This window comes from Bufo gargarizans, chromosome 1, assembly GCF_014858855.1.
Source record: "Bufo gargarizans isolate SCDJY-AF-19 chromosome 1, ASM1485885v1, whole genome shotgun sequence".
In the NCBI taxonomy this organism is placed as follows: domain Eukaryota; kingdom Metazoa; phylum Chordata; class Amphibia; order Anura; family Bufonidae; genus Bufo; species Bufo gargarizans.
The window spans coordinates 330,984,478-331,008,472 of record NC_058080.1 but is presented as its reverse complement, the minus strand read 5'-3'; the positions used below and the strand labels follow the sequence as shown (position 1 = coordinate 331,008,472).

The following is a 23,995-nucleotide window of genomic DNA, read 5'->3' as shown; positions in this document are numbered from 1 at the left end:
GCGGCCTCTGAGGAATTCAACACCAGTGATGACCACATGTTATCGAATTTGAACTATTATTATTATTAGGTTTTTTTTCAAGAGGGGGTATTTCATTAGCCATGTTTTTAATCCAATTTTATATTTTTATTTATTTTAAACATATGTATTTGACTGGTATTTGTACTGGCCTGCAGTAAAATTGCTATCAATTGACCATGTAATATACCTCCGGCCAGATAATCACTTGATCTTTTCTTTCCGGTGAATGCCTAATGTTTGGGCCCTGTAGTCCAGTGGCCTACAGTAAAATTTTTATCCATTGACCGCATAATGTACCTCGAGCCACATAATTAGAATTTCTTTCATGTCAGGTAAATGCCTAGTTTTTAAGGCCCGTTCTCCCGTGGCCTAAAATAATTTTTTTTCTAGGCTCTGACAGGGCACATTTCAGAGAATTTCCCTTTAAGATGCATAAAAATGTCCCCAGATTTAGATACATATTTTTTGGTGGAATTTTTGCAATTGATCCCCCTCTAGTATGTCACTGTCCATGTTATGGGGGTACTTGTACACTTCTACTAAGTATTTGGTGGCTTCAAATATGAGATGAAGGTTTTTCGGGTTTGCCTCCATTAAAGTGAACGGGGCCCGCCGCTAACTTGTGGTTTGCGAACATTTGAGCGCGTCCGTGAACAGTCCCGGCCAATGTTCGTCCATAACTATTCAGTACGACAAGAAAAATATATATGCATTTTACTTCTGCAGTTATTTCTGTTGAAAGCATATAGGGGCGTATTACAGTAAAAAAAAAGATAAATATATATGCACTGCACTGTTGCAGTTATTTCTGTTGAAAGCGTACAGGTGCTTATTTCAGTAAAAAAAAAAAAGACAAATATATACGCACTGCACTGTTTAATTGTTTTCTGGTTAAAGCATATAGTGTCCCATTTCATTCCAACAAGAAATATATATTCTCAGGTCACTTCTGCAGTTATTTCTGGTGAAAGCATATAGGGGTGTATTTCCTTAAAAAAATTAAAATATATACGCACCGCACTGTTGCAGTTATTTCTGGTGAAAGCCTATAGGGGCGTATTACAGTAAAAAAAGAAAAATATATTCTCAGTGTATTTCTTTAGTTATTTCTGTTAAAAGCGTATAGGGGCATATTACAGTAATAAAAGATAAATATGTACGCACTGCACTGTTGCAGTTATTTCTGGTGAAAGTGTATAGGGGCGTATTTAAGAAAAATATATACGCATTGCAATGTTGCAATTGTTTCTGTTGAAAGCATATACGGGCGTATTTCAGAAAAAAAATAAATAAATATATATATATATATATATATATATATATATATATATATATATATATATATATAGTAAGGGATCGCCTCTTATTTGGGGGTCATTCTCACAGATACACCTTTAGGACACCAGGTTTCAGGTCCAAACCGTGTATTTATTGTTCAACACCAGCAACAATAAAATGACAAAATAATAAACACTCGCCCGTCCAGGCTCTAACTAAACATAGAGTTTCCTGACTCACCTAGGGCCCAGTTCACACCCTGTGAACTCATGCAGCTTTTGTCAGCCAATGTCCCACAGCCTCCTGGCTGTACAGAGCACAGTACGCCCACTGTCTCCAGTTCAGTATTTCTTGTGGGGGATTGGGGCTCAGTAGTCCGCCTGACTATGGCACTGCGACCCTCCCAGGCGTCGCTGTGTCCCCCAACTCCAGGCTATCTCACAGCCTTGTGGTCCCTCAGCCTTGCCCAGCTGAGACCACACAGGCAGAGCCTCCAGGCCTCTGTCCACAGGTAACACACTACCCCGTTTCTGACACTCTGGGAGGTGCTTTGTGCTAGGCTGATTACCTCCAGCTTCTCTCACCTGTGGTGGAACAGGGGTGTGGACCGAACTATCCACCCCTTCCTTGCTTCTAACCTGAGTGAGACCTGTCACTGTCTCACATATCCCCCCCCTTTGTTCAAGCCCGTGAGGGTGAACACCTGCATAACCACGGGAGGCTGGTGAGAGGGTATCGACCTGGCCTGGACATGGGGAACAGCCACCCACCCTGCTCTTTGGCTGCTCCCAATAAGAACCGGCCCAGATTGGCTTTACAGCCACACTAAGTAACCCAGTGTCAGCGAGCACTAGCTGCCGCTGACACAGAAAATTACCGGTTCTTATTTCACCGAGGCCAGGAACCTCGGTGACACGTACCTTCCCTTTGTTCTGCCAGACCCACGCCATCAGAGCTTGGTTTATCACCAAAACCAACATCTTGCCTAACCAAAACTGCCTAAAGGCCTCATGTGCCCATCTCATGACCAGATACTCTTTTCTTACTCTTTCCCGAGTGATGATGCGCTGTCGTATATTTTGTCATGGTCATATTCCGAGACTTTCTCCTTTGCTTTGCAGGGCTCCTTCAGCAGAGCATGCTTGCCCCTACTCGCTTCTTTTAAGTGCATCTGGGTCACTTCTTCCTTCTTTCCAACAGTAGTTACCCCAGCTACTATGGCAGTTTTAGAGACCTCTGCTTCTTTAGCGGCTTTTTCCACTTCGGCCGCGGCTCCCTTTGGCTTAACTTTGGTCTCTGTAGCACCTGGGGACTTCACGTCAACTAACACATCGGCCTTAACTTTTTCAGTCTTTGTCTTCTTGAAGTCTCCAGTCTCTTTGACCGCCTTCTCAGCCATCTCGGACATGGCACCATACACTTGCCCTGTTAACCCCTCCCCCTCTTTCTCATCAAGGCAGGAGGCACCGGGGTCTTCAGCAGACTCCTCGTCTTCTGTCATTTTCTCCAGAAGCTCACCCAGGACACTGTTCTCCTTTTGTGGAGGAGTCAGGAGATACAGCCCATTGTAATAGCCCGGATCCGAAAACTGATCGTTCACCTCCTCGTACTTCTTCCCCAGCAGTCTGCTGGCTATTTGGAAGGCCCTGTATGCAGAGGGGACGTCTTCCAGGCCTAGGTTACACACTACCACGGGTCTGTGGTCTTTGGCATCCACATCAGCCCCATCAACTGGTTTAGCAGAAGCATCTTCCATCTTCTCTGCCACAGCCAGCACCACAGTGCCACCCTCTCCAGTCTTATTTTTAACAGGCTCTGGCTTCTTGACGTCTTCCAGAGGATCTTCCTCTTCGGGTTTCTCACTTTCTTCCACCTGCCGTGCAGGAGCACACTTAGGCTTCTCCACCTCATAGATGGAAGCTCTCATGAGCTCAAAAGATGTCATCTCTGCTCTGAGTTGCTTGTTCAGCCTCTCTAATTCATTTCGCTCCTCAAGCACTTCTTCAAGGGCTCTAGCCAAGGAGAGGGCCTTGGACTCTTTCTCCCGAGCATCAGCCTCCGCTCGGTCACGTTCTTCGGCATATCGAGCCGATATGTATTTCTCTTCAACCAAGAGCTGGTCAAACTTCTTTTGTTTCTTCTCTAATCTAGATACAGTTTGTCTCTGGTGGTCCAGGTCCACCATGCGATCACATAACTCTTGATCAAGTTGAGCCATCCTGGCTTCCAAATGTCTTTTCGCCTCCAAAAGAGCAGATTTTTCTGAGGCGCTGTTTAGAACCTCATCAGCCAGCTCATCTCTTTCCTGCTCTGCATGAAGTCTGGATCGCTCAGAAGCTGCAAGTTCCTCTTGAAGTTGGAGAATTTCCGCTTCTATTAGTGACTCTAGTTCCTTCAGTTCATTCATCTTTCTGTGACTCCTCTGGAGATTCCTGCAGTTGCTCTGCAAGAACCGCTATCCCCATCTCTAGTGTATCTAGGGACTGTGCAGAATGAGCAAAAACATCTTCAAGTTTGTAGCTGTACTGTCCTGTCAGGTCATCTACAACTGTCAGGATATGAGCTTCAGACACTAGGCTGTCACCCGACTGAACTCTCGTCTCGTCAGATATAACTGGTCGCTAGACTCGCTACTAGTAACCACTTTAGTTTTGCTGGGTCTTGACATGGTAGCCTCACTCTCGTAGTTGCTAACTGTCATGGCACATAGGCCACTTATACTGCTTGTGTCATTATTAACCCTGGCCTCTAGGGGCACCCCTGAGTCAATCCCCACCTGGGACATTTTATTAATCATAGAAACCTGTGGAGACTGCACATCCACCTCTGGTCCGTGTGGTACACCCTCTAGCCCCGCCACCTTGTCTACAATGGGGTCTCCTAGCGGTGTTTCTTCAACATTTATCAACACTTTTATATCAGACACATGTTTACCAACAGGGGGAGCTTTTTCCCCAATCACAGCCTGCAAAGGAAAAGGCATGTCATTATTATCACATATTTCATATGACATCACATTTTCCTTATGCATTTCCGCACTTTTGTCACCATCACTTTGCATTTGACCAGCACCATTGTTTCCAATGGTCAATAGTCTTTCCCCATGCAGGTCAAAGTGCAGCTCCCTTAGATCCTCATTTAAAGGGACAGGTACAGGTTCTGCAGGAGTTTTTGCACTCTCTGCAGAAGTGTCTCCATTACTCCACAACTCCCAGCATAAGGGAAAAGTACACCCCAACACTCCCTCCTGCATAAGCTTATCTGTAACATCAAGTTCATCAGTCTCTGTTCTCATTGGAGTCTCACGCTCAGTGAAAATCAGTGGATAGTCCTTCTCCGCACGACTGTCCAGCACCTTTATTATTTTACCAGTCTCAGGTTTCAATATTGTGCTGCCTCTTACCCGGGCTAGCATGGGATCCCGGATCCTTGTCATCCCAAAACTAGCTTTGATCATGGGCAACTGAGGTAACACAGAAACCTTCTCCTCTGCAGGTTTCTGCGAGGGAGCCATCACAGCAGGCTTATCCGCCTGTCCAGACACAGTTTTTTCTCTGTGTGACTTATTACATACCGGCCCAGCACATATCCCCTGCCGCCGGCTCACTGTCACTGGCTCTGCCACATAGTTAATAACAGGAACAGTCTTACCCTTTGTAATCAACCATTCTGGTAAAGCAGTGACATTCTCTCCCACGGACTCATCAAGGTTGTGGTTGCCCCTAGCAACAGCTTTACTGCACCTCCGCACTTCCTCTCTAGGACTCCGGACACAGTCACAGGGAAGATAGGTACTCCTGAGAACCGCACCGCTCTCCACCTCTTTATCTTCCCGACGGTTGCCCTTGGCAACTGCATATCTTTGCTTTTCCCCTGATAGTCCCGACACACCACCAACCTCTTGGAACTTTGTACAGGGTCCATACAGTGTTGAGAACCCATTTCTCAAGGCCAGCTGCAACTGCGCCTCCAAAGCCTCTCGCTCTGCATCAAATTTCGCCAATTCATTTTTAGTCTAGCCAATTGCTATGGCCATGTCTTCTGCCTGCTGTATGCGCCAGCGCTGCTGGATGTACTCTTCCCCGAGACCCATGGAAGCAGGAAAGGCTTTCAGCCACAAGTCCACTTTTGCTGGGCTACTGGCCCTTTAATTCACTGCAGTTTTACTTGCACCACAGCAAAATAGTTCACACTCTTATGAGCAGCACCTGCTCCATTGGACAAAAAAAACGCTTCCGTTCCTTTAACGCCACACACGGCAAAAACAGCTTTTAGCAGCACCCGCAGTCTCAGCGTTGCCCCTAGCAACCGACCGTTGCCCTTCTCTCATGGACAACTGCCCGCATCCGACACCAATTGTAAGGGATCGCCTCTTATTTGGGGGTCATTCTCACAGATACACCTTTAGGACACCAGGTTTCAGGTCCAAACCGTGTATTTATTGTTCAACACCAGCAACAATAAAATGACAAAATAATAAACACTCGCCCGTCCAGGCTCTAACTAAACAAAGTTTCCTGACTCACCTAGGGCCCAGTTCACACCCTGTGAACTCATGCAGCTTTTGTCAGCCAATGTCCCACAGCCTCCTGGCTGTACAGAGCACAGTACGCCCACTGTCTCCAGTTCAGTATTTCTTGTGGGGGATTGGGGCTCAGTAGTCCGCCTGACTATCTTCCTGCGACCCTCCCAGGCGTCGCTGTGTCCTCCAACTCCAGGCTATCTCACAACCTTGTGGTCCCTCAGCCTTGCCCAGCTGAGACCACACAGGCAGAGCCTCCAGGCCTCTGTCCACAGGTAACACACTACCCTGTTTCTGACACTCTGGGGGGTGCTTTGTGCTAGGCTGATTACCTCCAGCTTCTCTCACCTGTGGTGGAACAGGGGTGTGGACCGAACTATCCACCCCTTCCTTGCCTCTAACCTGAGTGAGACCTGTCACTGTCTCACAATATATACTGTGACATAGCAAGGGGTTTTGTTTGGGAATGCAGGTATTTTCCTCCCAACATGGGCGGCTGGGCTGATTTCCAGCCAGGTGAGATCAAATACCGTACTGGAGTTTAAGTGCCGCTCTGGGTTTTGGCAGCACCTGGCTGTTCTTTAAATAGGCAGCTGGGCTCAGAATCTCTGTTTGTCTCTGTCTTGGGATCTGAAGCATGCTACTGTGCTGGAAGGTTCAGAGCCGCATGAGGGCTGAACGCTGGGAAACAAGCCCCTAAAACCTGCTGTGGACTGCCGGGGATAAAACGGCTAGCAAGGTGACGTGTGTGTTATATGGACTTTTCGTTGTGTGAATTAACACCAAGACTGTTGAGTTCTTTTTATTTTTCCTTTTGTGTGAATAAACACTGACATTTTGATTTTCAAACTTGTTTTGCCTCTGTACTGCGTCCACTTATTCTGCCTACCAGAGCAAATCCTCACAATTGGTGGAGGATGCGTGCACACACAGTGAGGCTGGCGTAAATGCCGAAATATTTTTGTTTTCTGGTATGGCTAGATGTGCTGGATTAAACCAGCTAAATTCAAACCTGTGACGTGACAAAATAGAGGCTGTAATAAAAGCTCTCGTGGAGGCTAATCAACACCAGCAAGAAACAAACCAGCTGCTGTTACAACACGTGACTGCTTTACAGACGGCAGGAGCGTACCAGAGTGTACATGATGTCCAGAAAGTGGTCCGTGCGGCGATCCCCAAGATAACACCATCAGATTATATCGAAATCTACCTGGCGATGTATGAGAAGGTGGCCACAAGGGAGAATCTACCCCGAAATCAGTGGGCTGAGGTTGTCGCTCCATTCCTGACATCCGATTAGCAGCGGGTGTATTTCGACTTGCCAGACGAACAAGCGGCCGACTACCAGAAAGTCAAGGGTGAGATTCTGGCAAGACTGGGGGTGAATGTGTTGGTCTAAGCCCAGAGGGTGCATCAGTGGGGGTTTAGGCCGGCTGAGCCCGTAAGACCGCAGTATTATAACGTACTTAACCTCTTGCAAAAGTGGCTACAGCATGACGTGCTTAGCCCAACTGCTATGCTGGGACCATCTGTTGGCTGATATGTTCTGGAGGGCTTTGCCACCCCCTCTCCAGCAATGGATCGACCAGCTCTCTCCAGGAATGCTCTTGAGATGGTCGGCCTGGTGGAGCGCTGTGAGGCTACCCAGAATCTACAGGGGGGTTATTTTGGGAGGGGGGTAGTCAAAACCCGTAACTTTCCACCCCAGACCCGGCGATTTGGGCCCACCAAACCCACCCAGGATGTGCCCCCTATAGACTCAGCTCCGATAGTCTGCTGCCGGTGTTGGGAGCCTGGCCATGTACGAGCTGACTGTCCACATCAGGTAGTACCCTTGGACACAAACTATTGCTTCCGTCGTTATATGCTAGGGAGCTGTGTGCAGCGAGTGCCCCCGGAGACTCTGAATCACCTGTGCCAGGTGGAGGTGGGAGACACTCCAGTGGAGGCTCTGCTGGACTCAGGGAGTCTGGTGACCCTGGTAAGAGCTCCCCTGGTACGGTCCACTGAGTATACTGGCCGGAAAGTTGGGGTCATGTGTATTCATGGAGACTTGAAAGACTACCCCACTGCTATGGTGTTTCTGTCGACTGTTTCCAGCAGGTGGACCCACTGTGGCCTGCTAAGAGTGACTGACACCCATGAGACAGGGATAACCCTAGCAGACTGGCCCTACTCAGGGGGGAGACCAGAACCCTGGGAACCTGAGTCTGAAGAGCCAGCGGTAGGGGTGACCGCCACTTTGGTGGAAGAGGGGGAGACAACCCCACTAAGTGTGATGGTGGGAGACACGGAGGACTTGCCGCCAGGTCCTGAGATGGCAGACCTCAATGTCTCCGGGGATAATTTTGGTACCGCCCAACACCAGGTCCCAACCCTATCCCGAGCCTGGGAAAATGTATTAATAGTATATGGTGAACCAGAACAACAGGGGCAGAGTCAGTGTTTCCCCGTTTTGTGGTTCATCAGGGTATGTTGTACCGGGTAAACCAGCTGAGAGGCAAATCCATTGAACAGTTGGTGGTGCCCCAGGCTTATTGCAAACTCGTGTTAGAGTTAGCCTATCAGCATGTTCTCGGGTGTCAAATGGGAATGCAGAAAACACAGGACCGGATACTACAACGGTTTTACTGGGTGCCATCCACAGACCACCATTAGTTCCAAACCCACCAAAAGCACACCTTTTGGTTAAAAACATTTTTTCTTATTTTCCTCCCCAAAAACCTAGGTGCGTCTTTATGGGCTGGTGCATCTTATAGGGCGAAAAATACAGTATATATTAAACTTGAATTTAACACTTGCAAATCTGGAAAATAGTGTTTTTGGGCACAAAAAGTGTGTTTTTAAAAACCCAGAAAATGATGGCTGTATTTCTAGCTTAAATTGCACACTGACTAAGCCTGAAAATGCACCAGATATTGTAAATTGCCAAAAAAAAAGGATTTTCAATGTCCCAAAAGCTCAGATACAGTGCTAGTGCACTGAGCTTGCATAAAATGGCCGCCGCCGCCGCCCACCTAACTGACTTATTAAAGTCATTTTTTTTCCGGTCACTGGGCTCAGGGCAGGATAAAAAAATTGTGCCCTGCACTCACAAAACACAATGGGCCAGATTTATCATTAGCTCAGGTCAGAATAATGGAGTGAAAAAGTCCCCCAAAAATGCGCCAACTCTAAAACTGCGCACAAATTTGCCAGTTTTCTGAAAGTGGGCGTGTTTTCTTATGCAAATGAATCTCTAGACAGATTTGCTATTGGGACTATTTTAAAAGTCGCAAAAAAGTCGCAATTTCACTCCAGTGAGGACCATGCTTATCTTATGAGACTTTTTAATAGAACATGCGACTTTTTCATAAAAACATGCAACTTTTTTGTAAAGATGTGCGACTTTTGTAAAGCTGCTTACTGACGGAAAAAACGGCTACCGTCAAACCACATTTATTACAGTCTTAAAGGGCCGATCATAAATCTGACTTGACTAAAACTGACTTTTAGCCATATGTGAAAGTGGAGTGAGCTGTCAGAGTCATGATAAATCTGGCCCAATGTATGTAGATCGCTGAGTTAGATTCAGATTTTGAGCAAAGATTCTCTCTATTCTCTCCCTGAAATCACCAGCAGCATCCTCTCCCTACACTAAGCACAGCAGAGTGACGTGCAGCGCTAAGTGACTCCAGCTTATATAGAGGCTGGGTCACATGCTACACTGGCCAATCACAGCCATGCCATTAGTAGGCATGGCTGTGATGGCTTCTAAGGTCAGACAGTTAACCGCTTGTTGATTGGCTGCTCTGCAGCCTTTCAAAAAGCGCCAAGAAATCGCCGAACACCGAACCTGAACTTTTACTGAAATGTTCGGGTTTGGGGTCCAAAAATCCTAAAGTTCAGTCCGAACCCGAAATTTACAGTTCAGGTTTGCTCAACCCAAGTTATCTTGCTTCTTGTGCCCATCACACTACCAAGACAGACTGGCCATCAGATATAGGACTGCCCCCAAAGTCCTGCATTGCAGAAAAATATTTAGACATATTGTAGACCTTTAATCAGTTGGGAAGATTGCATGTATCTGTAGAAAGATGCTCAAGGAGGATCATTATAATAGCTAGGGCCTATACACAGACTTTGGTAAAAGCTTACTCTGTGATATACTTGAGAACTGTGCCTACTGCTTGTATTTGCACTGTGAGTCCCAACCAGTGGCGTACCGCCCATAGAGGCAGACCACGCCATTGCTATGGGGCCCGCGGCACTGGGGGGCCCGGAGCGCAGAGAAGGCCCCGCCTACACGTTAGAACGCAGCCGGCCAGCCGCAGCTGAATAACATAAGATTTACAGGGGGGCGGAGCGGAGGCCGGCGACTCGGCGAGAGGAGAGGCCCTGCGTGACGCGCACTGGGCAGGCGAAGTGAGGAGGGGCCGGGGGAGCGGCTTCAGTTGAGGTGCTCACTGTGACCTCCTGCGTCGGATCTCGCGAGATGACGCGATGACGCGGCGCGGGAAGGCACAGTGAGCGATCCTGTACCAGGATGCCACAAGCTGTCCTTAGAGAGGTAAGTATTATTTTTTTTTTTTATGTTCCCTAATCTCTACGTTCTACCCTTATTGCAGAGGCACTGGGGACAAGAGAAGGGGACCACTGACTGTACTCAGTCAGTGGACATCATAGTATTAATAAGAGTGGAGAGACGAGTCGACCATTATATTAATAATAAAGAGGGGGCCATTACATTAATAATAAAGACGGGGACATTATATTATTATTAATATAATGGCCCCCTCTTTGTTATTAATATAATGGCCCCCTCTTTATTAATATAATGGCCCCCTGGGCCCCTCTTTATTATTAATATAATGGCCCCCTCTTTGTTATTAATGTAATGGCCCCCTCTTTGTTATTAATATAATGGCCCCCTCTTTGTTATTAATATAATGGCCCCCTCTTTGTTATTAATGTAATGGCCCCCTCTTTGTTATTAAAGAGGGGCCCATTATATTAATAATAAAGAGGGGCCCATTATATTAATAATAAAGAGGGGCCCATTATATTAATAATAAAGAGGGGCCCATTATATTAATAACAAAGTGGGGGCCATTATATTAATAACAAAGTGGGGGCCATTATATTAATAACAAAGAGGGGGCCATTATATTAATAATAAAGAGGGGCCCATTATATTAATAATAAAGAGGGGGCCATTATAATATACAGGGGGAATAATATTATGGGGAACGGGGGACTATCTGTCTGGCTCTAGCACAATATTGGGGGGCAGCAGGATGAGTTGTTGAGACACCAGGAAGGAGAGGTTTATAGTAAAGTGAGGAACCTACATTTTTTTCTGTGAAACTCTGCAGAGACGAGAAGCGGCTGAAAGAAGGTGTCATGGCGGTCTTATCTCTGGATGAAGACATGGAGAAAAGTCTACATCACAGGAGACGTCACTGGATGTAACAGGTATGGGGCGGCATTCTCCTGTAATAATATTATCCATGCACATATCTGTTTCTCGGTAGGGTAAGGGCCCCAGAGTTCAGGTAACACTGTGTGTGTTCTGAATTCTGGGGCCTCACACCCATCTACATTATCTGTACTCAGAGAGTTATCACTGTGTTACATAGGACTGCTAGTGATCTACTACAGTATTTGTTAAAAGGGGCGTGCCCGGGGTAGGGGGGGGGAGTAGGAAGAAAGCACACTGTCCTGAGAATTTTTTTGGGGGGCATTAGGGGTTGGGGGGCTCATAGAGGACAGTGTGCTTTCCTCCTACACCTTCTCCTTCCTAACAAACCCCCCCCCCCCCCCCCCCCCCGGGCATTTTGGCGGGCATTAGGGGTTGGATATTAACCCCTCTAACTCCTTGCTGCTAATGCTGAGTGTGCACATAGCCATCAAATGATATTTCACCAACCAGCCAAACCACCCCCCCCCCACACACACACAAACACATGCGCATATGTGCACACTCAGCAGCAAGGAGTTAAAGGGGTTTGGGGTAAGAGAAGTGATGACAAAATGGCGCAGGTAGCAAAGGGGTTAAGATGTGGGGGATGGCTTACGTCTGGCTTTAGCACAGTGGACAGAGGCAGGAGGAGTGATGTTTATGCGCTCCTGCCCTGCACTCACTCAGTTGTGTGGCATACATATTGCGCCCTGTGTCCACTCTGCTAAAGCCTGGCAAGTGACATGCCCATTGTATGAAAATATAAAAAAAAAAAAATGTTTATCCCTAACAGTTTCTGTAGGTCATGTATAAATTTATTTAATGGGGGTGTGGCATGGGAGGAGCCAGGTCAGGAAGTGGGAGGGGACATGGTGGGTAGTGGGCGGGGTTAAGGGGCCCAATTCAGATTTTTGCTATGGGGCCCAGTGATTTCTATGTACGCCCCTGGTCCCAACATCTATTCAGTAAAATAAAGACTATATTTTATTATAACCAAGCTGGCCTGGTCATTGATCTCCACATCTTATCTGGACCCCTGTTTTCTTCCTTGAAACCCGCTGCTCACCTAATATCAGGGGCATACCAGTCCAGGGTGTGCCCGAGGGGAAGAAGGGTTGTGCCCCTCTCCAATTCCCCACCTGCACGGCCCAGCTAGTGCTGGAGCAGGAAACAACCACTGTTAGGCCGAATGCACACGGCCGTTTTTCACGGCCTGGATTCCTGCTGATGCTGTGCGCTCCCTGCTGCCGCCACAGTACAGTAATTCACTGGTATAGATCATACCAGTGTATTACTGTATTGCGGCGGCAGCAGGGAGCGCACGGCGTCATAGCAACCAATGACGCCGTGCACTCCTGCTCTCAGCAGGAATCCAGGCCGCGGTTCCACGGACCGCTCATGGCCGTGAAAAACGTCTGTGTGCATTCGGCCTAAGGACTATGACCACCCTCATAGGCACAACCACCACTCCAGCCCTGCCCGCCCCCACCCAGGCCCGTCGCTACCCAACAGGCAAAACAAGCAATTGCTTGGGGCCCCGAGCTGGTTGGGGCCCCGAGCTGGCCCGGGGCCAAGCAGAGCTGAGTAAGGCCCCATGCACACGGCCGTTGTTCACAGCCGTGTGCGGGCCGTGGAACAGCGGCCTGGATCCCTCCTGAGAGCAGGAGCGCACGGCGTCACTGGTTGCTATGACGCCGTGCGCCCCCTGCTGCCGGCACAGTACAGTAATACACTGGTATAGATCGTACCAGTGTATTACTGTACTGTGCCGGCAGCAGGGAGCGCACGGCGTCATAGCAACCAGTGACGCCGTGCGCTCCTGCTCTCAGGAGGGATCCAGGCCGCGGTTCCACGGCCCGCACACTGCTGTGAACAACGGCCGTGTGCATGGGGCCTTACTCAGAAGATCCGATGGTATATTCTAACCCCCAGGTGTTCCCATGGTGACGGGGACGCTTGCCTGGGGGTTAGAATATACAGGGCCACGCCGCTCACAGCCATGTATTTTTAAACTAATCAGTAACTACTTTAACTTTAATCATTGCTCATTGCTGAGCTCTTTACTTGGATTATTTGGATATCTTACTTTGTCTTAGCTCCGGTAATAGCAGGCAGTGCGGGGGGCGGCGCTCACTCACTGACCGACGTCACGCACCTGCTCCTCCCACTAGGCGGCGCAGGCGCGTGACATCAGTGAGTGAGCGCCACCTGCACTGCCTGCTATTACCGGAGCTAAGACAAAGTAAGATATCCAAATAATCCAAGTAAAGAGCTCAGCAATGAGCAATGATTAAAGTTATAGTAGTTACTAGTTTATAAATATACTGCTGTGAGCGTCGGGGAGGGGGATCTGTGAATGGCACTGTAGGGGGATCTGTGGATGGCAGTGCCATCCACAGATCCCCCTACAGTGCCATCCACAGATCCCCCCTCCCCTAAACAGTGCCATCCACAGATCCCCCTACAATGCCATCCATAGATCCCCCCTCCCCTAAACAGTGCCATCCACAGATCCCCCTACAATGCCATCCATAGATCCCCCCTCCCCTAAACAGTGCCATCCACAGATCCCCCCTAAACAGTGCCATCCACAGATCCCCCCTCCCCTAAACAGTGCCATCCACAGATCCCCCCTAAACAGTGCCATCCACAGATCCCCCTTAAACAGCGCCATCCACAGATCCCCCCTCCCCTAAACAGTGCCATCATGGCACTGTTTAGGGGAGGGAGGATCTGTGGAAGGCACTGTTTAGGGGGATCTGTGGATGGCATTGTTTAGGGGGGATCTGTGGATGGCACTGTTTAGGGGGGAGATCTGTGGATGGCACTGTTTAGGGGAGGGGGGATCTGTGGGTGGCACTGTTTAGGGGAGGAGGGATCTGTGGATGGCACTGTTTAGGGGGGAGATATAACTATGGCACTGTTTAGGGGAGGGGGGATCTGTGGAAGGCACTGTTTAGGGGGGATCTGTGGATGGCATTGTTTAGGGGGGATCTGTGGATGGCACTGTTTAGGGGGGAGATCTGTGGATGGCACTGTTTAGGGGTTGGAGGATCTGTGGATGGCACTGTTTAGGGGAGGAGGGATCTGTGGATGGCACTGTTTAGGGGGGAGATCTGTGGATGGCACTGTTTAGGGGAGGGGGGATCTGTGGATGGCACTGTTTAGGGGAGGGGGGATCTGTGGATGGCAATGTTTAGGGGAGGAGGGATCTGTGGATGGCACTGTTTAGGGGGGAGATCTGTGGATGGCACTGTTTGTGGGAGGGATCTGTGGACGGCACTGTTTAGGGGGGATCTGTGGATGGCACTGTTTAGGGGAGGAGGGATCTGTGGATGGCACTGTTTAGGGGGGATCTGTGGATGGCACTGTTTAGGGGGGATCTGTGGATGGCACTGTTTAGGGGGGATCTGTGGATGGCACTGTTTAGGGGGGAGATCTGTGGATGGCACTGTTTAGGGGGGATCTGTGGATAGCACTGTTTAGGGGAGGGGGATCTGTGGATGGCACTGTTCAAATTTCATGCACATTAAATGCAACAGCAGTATTTGCACTGTAAACCTCCTTTTTTTGTTTACATAAAGTGTGGGTGAACTTAAACTGTATGGCTATACTGTGGTTCCTGTAGGCTTTACGTGCGTAATGTGTGGAGGGGGGGGGCCTCCATGTCTATTTTGCTTGGGGCCCCCAAATACCTTCAAACGGCCCTGCCCCCACCTCATGGGCTGGTGCATATGTAATGTGCGAACTTGGCCATGGGCTTACTATATATTCAATGCAGTAGTGATCATTTCCCAAAAAAATAATGTTCAATTCATGATATTTGATTGTACAGGATATAAAAGTATTCTGAATAAAAATAAACTGTAGAACAATTTAATGTGTCATGGAAATTCATCATACCTGTACTTTTCCACCTCCTCCTGATACTTTGGATATATAGCCCATGATGTATTTAGCAGCCACTGTTTTTCCTGCACCGCTTTCACCACTGAAAAAAAAAAAAAAAAAAAAAGAACATGCACCATTATATACACATAGGTTAAATGAAGCTACTTTTCATGATATACTATTGTACTATATAATATTGTTAATTAGGGTTTCACTATAGATAGGTCTAATACCTTTTGCTATAGCTAATTACTATAGTTGGCAAAGTATACAAGAAAAAGTAATATCCACCACACCAGCCACATATAATGAAATATTAAAGGGACTGTCTCACTTCAGAAAATAGCATTTATCATGTAGACAAAGTTAATGCACGGCACTTACTAATGTGTTTTGTTTTGTGATTGTCCATATTTGTCATTTTTTTTGGCTGGATTCATTGATTGACATTATACACTACTTGTTTCCAGGGGTTACACCGCTGCAGTCCAGCAGTGGTGGCAGTGCTTGTTTATTATAGGAAAAGACTCTCTCTCAGCATTAGGCCTCATGCACACAAGTTATTTTTTCACGGTCCGCAAAACGGGGATCCGTTGTTCCGTGATCCGTGTCCATTTTTTCTTCCGTGTGTCTTCCTTGATTTTTGGAGGATCACCAGACCAGAAAAGTGAAAAAAAAATCTAAGTCAAGTTTGCCTTGAAAATGATAGGAAAAAAACGGACACGGATCACGGGCACGGATCACAATCTTGTGAGCCTCCGTGTTTTTTCGCGGACCCATTGACTTGAATGGGTCCGCGAACCGTTGTCCGTCAAAAAAAAATAGGACAGGTCATATTTTTTTGACGGACAGGAAACACGGATCACGGATGCGGATGACAAACGGTGCATTTTCCGAGTTTTCAACGGACCCATTGAAAGTCAATGGGTCCGCTAAAAATCACGGAAAACGGAACAACGGACACGGATGCACACAACGGTCGTGTGCATGAAGCCTAAGTCAGTGTTTTTCCAATAGTGTGCAAGCATGACCACTATGGCTGGATTAAAGGGTTATTGTAACAGCTGTATTCCAGTAGTGTATATTGTGATATTATCAAATTAAAACTTTCTTGTTTGCATCTGCAATGACCCTCACTGCTAAAGGTTTATTGTTTTCCAAGAGGAAGATGGTGTGATTTATTATTTATTGTTAAAGTATTTCCATATGCACTGTATCTCTAATCATTATGTATGGACAATAAATTGTTAAAAATGGCAGTCTTAGTCCAGTTTACAGGTTGATGGGCTAAAGTGTCTAGTCATCAGAGCTAGAGGCAATGTGCATGTGTAAACTCCTGATAAGTAAGCCCAAAGAAAAGCTTCATCCAGGAAAACACCATTCCTGAGACTGAAAATAGCCAGAAAACAACTTAAGGGTTCATTCAGAGCACTGTATCCGTTTTTGCAATCTGCAAATTGCATATCTGCAAAACACTGATACCATTTCTGCATTTTGTGGAATGGAACAGCCAGCCCTATGATAGAAATGTTTATTATATTCCTCAATTGAGGACCAAAATAGGACATGTGGTATCTGTTTTGCAGGGACACGGAACACAAGTACGGATGCATCTTTTGCGACTCCATTGAAATTAATGTGTCTGCATCCATTCTGCAAAACTGCAGAATGGATGTGGACACAAATATACAGTCTTCTGAATGAGCCCTAACTGAGTGATTACCCCTGAGCAGAAGTGAACAGACATTCATAGAATGCAGAGAGACACATTTCAAGGCTATACAGGATTCAGACAGTAAGGTACTGCACATTTTCTAGTAGTAAGACTTTACTGCTTATAGAATGGGTATATTGTTTTAGCACCCACCACACTTTCAGACTTAAAGGATAACTGTAATTTTTTATATATATAATGTGTGTGTATATATATATATATATATATATATATATATTTATATAAAATTGGGTTTGTCTCATTACGTTAGTGCCCTAGTTTATACGTTTGGTTAGGTATTAAATTGCCATGTAATTCCTGCATGTTCGGTCCTCCCTCTAGCATTTTAGCTTTGCCGCTAAAAGAGCGTTGTTAGGTGTCCTCCGTCTCCCAGCTTTTTCATATAGAAGACGAAAAACGAACAAACCGGATTCCCAAAAAGTTGGGACACTAAACAAATTGTGAATAAAAACTGAATGCAATGATGTGGAGATGGCAAATGTCAATATTTTATTTGTAATAGAATGTAGATGACAGATCAAACGTTTAATCCGAGTAAATGTATCATTTTGAAGAAAAAATATGTTGATTCGAAATTTCAAGGTGTCAACAAATCCCCAAAAAGTTGGGACAAGTAGCAATAAGAGCCTGGAAAAAGTAAATTTGAGCATAACGAAGAGCTGGAAGACCAATTAACACTAATTAGGTAAATTGGCAACATGATTGGGTATAAAAAGAGCTTCTCAGAGTGGCAGTGTCTCTCAGAAGCCAAGATGGGTAGAGGATCACCAATTCCCACAATGTTGCACAGAAAGATAGTGGAGCAATATGAGAAAGGTGTTACCCAGCGAACATCATCAACTGTGCAGAACATTCTCAGAAGATTCAGAGACTCTGGAACAATCTCTGTGCGTAAGGGTCAAGGCCGTAAAACCATACTGGATGCCTGTGATCTCCGGGCCCTTAAACGACACTGCTACTGTAAAGGAAATCACAGAATGGGCTCAGGAATACTTCCAGAAACCATTGTCAGTGAACACAATCCACCGTGCCATCTGCCGTTGCCAGCTGAAACTCTACAGTGCAAAGAAGAAGCCATTTCTAAGCAAGATCCACAAGCTCAGGCGTTTTCACTGGGCCAGGGATCATTTAAAATGGAGTGTGGGAAAATGGAAGACTGTTCTGTGGTCAGACGAGTCACGATTCGAAGTTCTTTTTGGAAATCTGGGATGCCATGTCATCCGGACCAAAGAGGACAAGGACAACCCAAGTTGTTATCAACGCTCAGTTCAGAAGCCTGCATCTCTGATGGGATGGGGTTGCATGAGTGCGTGTGGCATGGGCAGCTTGCATGTCTGGAAACGCACCATCAATGCAGAAAAATATATTCAGGTTCTAGAACAACATATGCTCCCATCCAGACGTCATCTCTTTCAGGGAAGACCCTGCATTTTTCAACAAGATAATGCCAGACCACATTCTGCATCAATCACAACATCATGGCTGCATAGGAGAAGGATCCGGGTAGTGAAATGGCCAGTCTGCAGTCCAGATCTTTCACCTATAGAGAACATTTGGCGCATCATAAAGAGGAAGTTGCAACAAAGAAGGCCCAAGACGATTGAACAGTTAGAGGCCTGAATTAGACAAGAATGGGAGAGCATTCCTATTTCTAAACTTGAGAAACTGGTCTCCTCGGTCCCCAGAATTTTGAGTGTTGTAAGAAGGGGAGATGCCACACAGTGGTGAAAATGGCCTTGTCCCAACTTTTTGGGGATTTGTTGACACCATGAAATTCTGATTCAACATATTTTTCCCTTAAAATGGTACATTTTCTCAGTTTAAACTTTTGTTCCGTGATTTATATTCTATTCTGAATAAAATATTAGAAGTTGGCACCTCCACATCATTGCATTCAGTTTTTATTCACGATTTGTATAGTGTCCCAACTTTTTGGGAATCCGGTTTGTAGAAGTAGGCAGTCCCGCTCCCTGCATGCTCGCTCCCGTCTGAACCCGGAAGTTACTTCCTGCATAGAGAGCTGTAAATTACGTTCTACTAAGCATTACACCAGGTACCCAGCCACAAGTGCAAAAAAACGAAATATACATAAACATAAATCCCTGCACTGATGTTCAGCAGCATGGTTCCGATCCTCTCAGTGAGTGTTGAGGAGATCAGGCCATGCTGCTGTGTTTCTGTGCCCCAATCTTCCCTTCAGGATGGCCAAGCCGGAGAAAATTGTTATTTCAGACATGGAGGCAGTCCATCCCCCCCACCCCTCCTCTTCCCCACAATTGAACAGGATGACCGAGCGGTTTAGTAGATTGTCAGCTGTAACATACAGCTGACAATCTACTGTAACGGCCGACATCAGTGGATGTCTGCCGTTTAACCCCTACCTTGCGGCGGTCTGTAGGTACCACTGTATGGAAGGGGTTAACAGTGAGGAAGCACCCCTATCCGCCCTCCCGGAGCTGCGCTGCTGTGGCAGCGTCCGGATTCCTCATAACAGAGGGAGGGAGATCTTTTTATGTATCCAGGCTGAACTGACGCGCAGGAATACAGCCACTTGCTAAAATGTATGGGCTCTCAGGAGGAAGAGGGTGTGTTGAAGTGTGGACAACAGTGATTGGTTAAGTTGAGGCAGCACGTTCCCGAGATTAACACAATGCATTCTGAGTAGTGAGGGAAGACGGGCTTAGCCTCAGGGTGAGGGCATCGGCGGCCATCTTTAGAGGAGAGGCAGAATGAAGTCTGGTAAAGAACGGTTGCTATGGACGGAACCTTCTTAAATATGGGGAATGTGAGGAGAAAAAAAGTGATTATGGATTATCACCTTAGTAGTAACTACATATGTGAAAACTGAATTTTGAGTTAAAATATGTGCAGTGTCGCACTACCCACGTTGGTACTGCAAAGTCGCAGTGTTATGCTATGTATGCTTTACATAACCTATTTTATGCTGCAGTGCATCTTTGTGCATAATCCCTGCCTAAAGATGTGTTAGATTCCATTACACTGAGCCTACCACTATGGGGAGACAAAACATCCCATATATATAGTCCAGCTCAGGCCTAGTTAGGCAGAATGTGTTTTCAGTCTCCAGGGAGTTCAGTTCAGTTTAGTCTTAGCTCTCAGCCTGGAGTCTTCAGCCCTGAGCTGAAGTGGTCGACATACTCAGAAGGATATTAATTCAGAAAGCACTAAAGAAACATACACCCAAAGGGTTACGGCCATCGCTAAACGCACCTTAGGACTTTTGGAGTTAAAAGTGAAGGATTTACCGGCCTCCAGCAGCCTCAATAACCTGCACTGGGATAACAGGGACCAGCGTAGAAGTCCTCTATCAGTAAGCATAAAACTTATATCATTAATAGCCTGAGAGACAGACATCACAACTGTAAGCAGTGGACCTCTTGCAGCTTTACTTCTGTCCATCTTAAAGAGACTATATTTCATGTTTGGATGTATTAGAGACTGTTTTATACTTGGATGTTACCGTTACCAGTAGCAATGTTCAGTAAAAGTTATAAGTTGGATCGCACCATCCTTGTCTCAGTCTCCAATTCCTCAGTTAACACTATAGTATAAGGTTGTACCACCATAAAAGGTACTGGCGTCACAACTACAAGGGACCTTGCAAACCCCTGCACCATTATAGACTGCCTATTGTGAATGAGCCCCAACTGATAGATTGCTTTTATTGGGACAAAAAACTGTTTAGGCTGTTTAGAGACTGTCTGTATGTATTGCGCTACACTTCTACTATAAAACCTCATCTTTAAAACTGCAAAATTGTGGATTTTTCAAAAGTCAATAGTGCTGCTTGCTTTATTTGAATGGACTGTTTTGCACTTAAAATGGCCGCCTAAAGGACTTGTAGTTCTTTGCTGCGTCATCACAGAGCAGCCTGGCGGGAAAAACTAAGTTACACCCCCTCTCAGAGCGGAAAGAGTTGGTGCACCGCCCCATATGCAAAATAATAAATCAGTGCCGCCTACCACTCCTGTAGTGGTCTGGAGAGGTCAAGCTGTATCCAGAGTGTAGCACCGCCCCTTCTGGCTGTGGATCGCGTTGAAGAAAGGTGCCGCGCACTGGACTTATGTTTGACGTACGCTCGCGGATCGCGAGATTTGGCATGCGTGCAAGAGGAGGACTGTCGCATTGCCAGCCAACCTCCGCGTAAAGGCCCCGACCTTACTCCTCAGCCTGTGAAAATCCTACATCAGAAACAAGAGGGCACCACCAGCTGTTGCAGCAGCCAGCATAATGCCACTAACCATGCCTTACTACTTTGGGGCCCCTTGGTTCCCCCGATACTCTGGGGAAGCTCACACCCTAAGAGACTTTAAAGAGAAAATGTGTGCCTTGTTCAGGTTGTACCACCACCTTCGAACCCAAGACCATGTCAGAGGTCAAAATAACTTTCTTCAGCACGAAACAACAAACCGGTGAGTCACTCAGAGACTTTGCATTGTTTTTACAAGAAACCCTTAGAACTGTGGTTCAGGTAGACCCCCGTGAGGCAGAGAACCAAGATAAAACTTTGAAAGAGCAATACATTGAAGTGTCACCTTCCTGGACTTTAAAGAGCTAGCCATTAGCCTTCTGGGAAAGAGTCCGCAGCCAAAGCCTGCTAAAGTTGCTGAAACTCCTGTCCATACGCCTGCTACCCCTTTCACGTGTTGCCCGGTAGCCAGTCGGGCAGCTCAAACTCCGATCCCTGATGCCATAGCAGCCTTGACAGAACAGGTTAACTTCTTGAGAAAAAGCCTGGAGAAGGTGTGTCAGAAATTAGAACAGTGGGAGAAGCCATTATTATTGAAGGATGAGACACCTGTACGAAAATAACTTTTCCCCCTGACCACAAATATATATATATATATATATATATATATATATACAGGTCATTCTCAAAAAATTAGCATATTGTGATAAAGTTCATTATTTTCTGTAATGTACTGATAAACATTAGACTTTCATATATTTTAGATTCATTACACACCAACTGAAGTAGTTCAAGCCTTTTATTGTTTTAATATTGATGATTTTGGCATACAGCTCATGAAAACCCAAATTTCCTATCTCAAAAAATTAGCATATCATGAAAAGGTTCTTTAAACGAGCTATTAAACAAATCATCTGAATCAACTAATTAACTCTAAACACCTGCAAAAGATTCCTGAGGCTTTTAAAAACTCCCAGCCTGGTTCATTACTCAAAACCGCAATCATGGGTAAGTCTGCCGACCTGACTGCTGTCCAGAAGGCCATCATTTACACCCTGAAGCAAGAGAGTAAGACACAGAAAGAAATTTCTGAACGAATAGGCTGTTCCCAGAGTGCTGTATCAAGGCACTTCAGTGGGAAGTCTGTGGGAAGGAAAAAGTCTGGCAGAAAACGCTGCACAACGAGAAGAGGTGACCGGACCCTGAGGAAGATTGTGGAGAAGGACCGATTCCAGACCTTGGGGGACCTGCGGAAGCAGTGGACTGAGTCTGGAGTAGAAACAACCAGAGCCACTGTGTACAGGAGGGTGCAGGAAATGGGCTACAGGTGCCGCATTCCCCAGGTCAAGCCACTTTTGAACCAGAAACAGCGGCAGAAGCGCCTGACCTGGGCTACAGAGAAGCAGCACTGAACTGTTGCATGTCATTCGGAAATCAAGGTGCCAGAGTCTGGAGGAAGACTGGGGAGAGGGAAATGCCAAAATGCCTGAAGTCCAGTGTCAAGTACCCACAGTCAGTGATGGTCTGGGGTGCCATGTCAGCTGCTGGTGTTGGTCCACTGTGTTTTATCAAGGGCAGGGTCAGTGCAGCTAGCTATCAGGAGATTTTGGAGCACTTCATGCTTCCATCTGCTGAAAAGCTTTATGGAGATGAAGATTTCATTTTTCAGCACGACCTGGCACCTGCTCACAGTGCCAAAACCACTGGTAAATGGTTTACTGACCATGGTATTACTGTGCTCAATTGGCCTGCCAACTCTCCTGACCTGAACCCCATAGAGAATCTGTGGGATATTGGGAAGAGAAAGTTGAGAGACGCAAGACCCAACACTCTGGATGAGCTTAAGGCCGCTATCGAAGCATCCTGGGCCTCCATAACACCTCAGCAGTGCCACAGGCTGATTGCTTCCATGCCACGCTGCATTGAAGCAGTCATTTCTGCAAAAGGATTCCTGACCAAGTATTGAGTGCATAACTGAACATAATTATTTGAAGGTTGACTTTTTTTGTATTAAAAACACTTTTCTTTTATTGGTTGGATGAAATATGCTAATTTTTTTAGATAGGAATTTTGGGTTTTCATGAGCTGTATGCCAAAATCATCAATATTAAAACAATAAAAGGCTTGAAGTACTTCAGTTGATGTGTAATGAATCTAAAATATATGAAAGTCTAATGTTTATCAGTACATTACAGAAAATAATGAACTTTATCACAATATGCAATTTTTTTTAGAAGGACCTGTATATATATCCTAGAGGCCCTGCCGGGTGCCCAAATATCCACTTCAATGCCCGCAGGAGACCTTTTTGTACCTACTGTCATAAGTCAGGGCATACGGAAACAATGTGCTGGCAGTTAAAAGAGAAACCCTCAAGGCTAAGGCCCGTCCCTCGAGAGGTAAACAAGTAGGTCGACAAGATCCCAACTGGATGCCCAGGTATGTAGGATCCTGTCCGGAAGTAGCAATCTGAATTAATGGAGTTCCCTTTGTTGCCCTACTGGACACCGGATCCTAGGTGACAACCATCCTATGGCCTGCATTTGATAAATACTGGGACCAGAGCCAACTTACGCAACAACCAGAATCCTGGTTGGATCTTAGAGCCAGCAACGGGAAACCCCTCTCAATACATGGTTATTGGGAGCCAACTCTGCAAGTAGGAGAAACCACCCTACCTCGACAAGGTATTATTGTTTTTCAAGACAGAGACAAAGGTGGCTCTTCAGTAATCCTAGGGATGAATTTCCTTAGGAATTGTTACACCGAAATGCTTGAGGCATTATGCCAATCTATGCCTACTGCTTCACCTGCTTCCAAAAGGGTCATACAACAGACCATCCGTGTGTTACGCGCACAGCAAAAACTCGCCAATGAGAAAGGAGAAATCTTCTGTGT

The 23,995-nt window shown here is 46.3% G+C and overlaps 1 protein-coding gene across 3 annotated transcripts in view; it reads right to left on the bottom strand.

Moving 5' to 3' along the window:
* LOC122946477 (unconventional myosin-If-like) overlaps positions 1 to 23,995 on the bottom strand; it is a 1,093,167-nt gene that overhangs the window by 646,108 nt on the left and 423,064 nt on the right. For all 3 annotated transcript variants that reach the window (XM_044306152.1, XM_044306170.1, XM_044306161.1), the window contains one exon: positions 15,165 to 15,252. In XM_044306152.1, the coding sequence (XP_044162087.1) occupies positions 15,165 to 15,252 (88 nt within the window). The remainder of the gene's footprint in view (positions 1 to 15,164; positions 15,253 to 23,995) is intronic.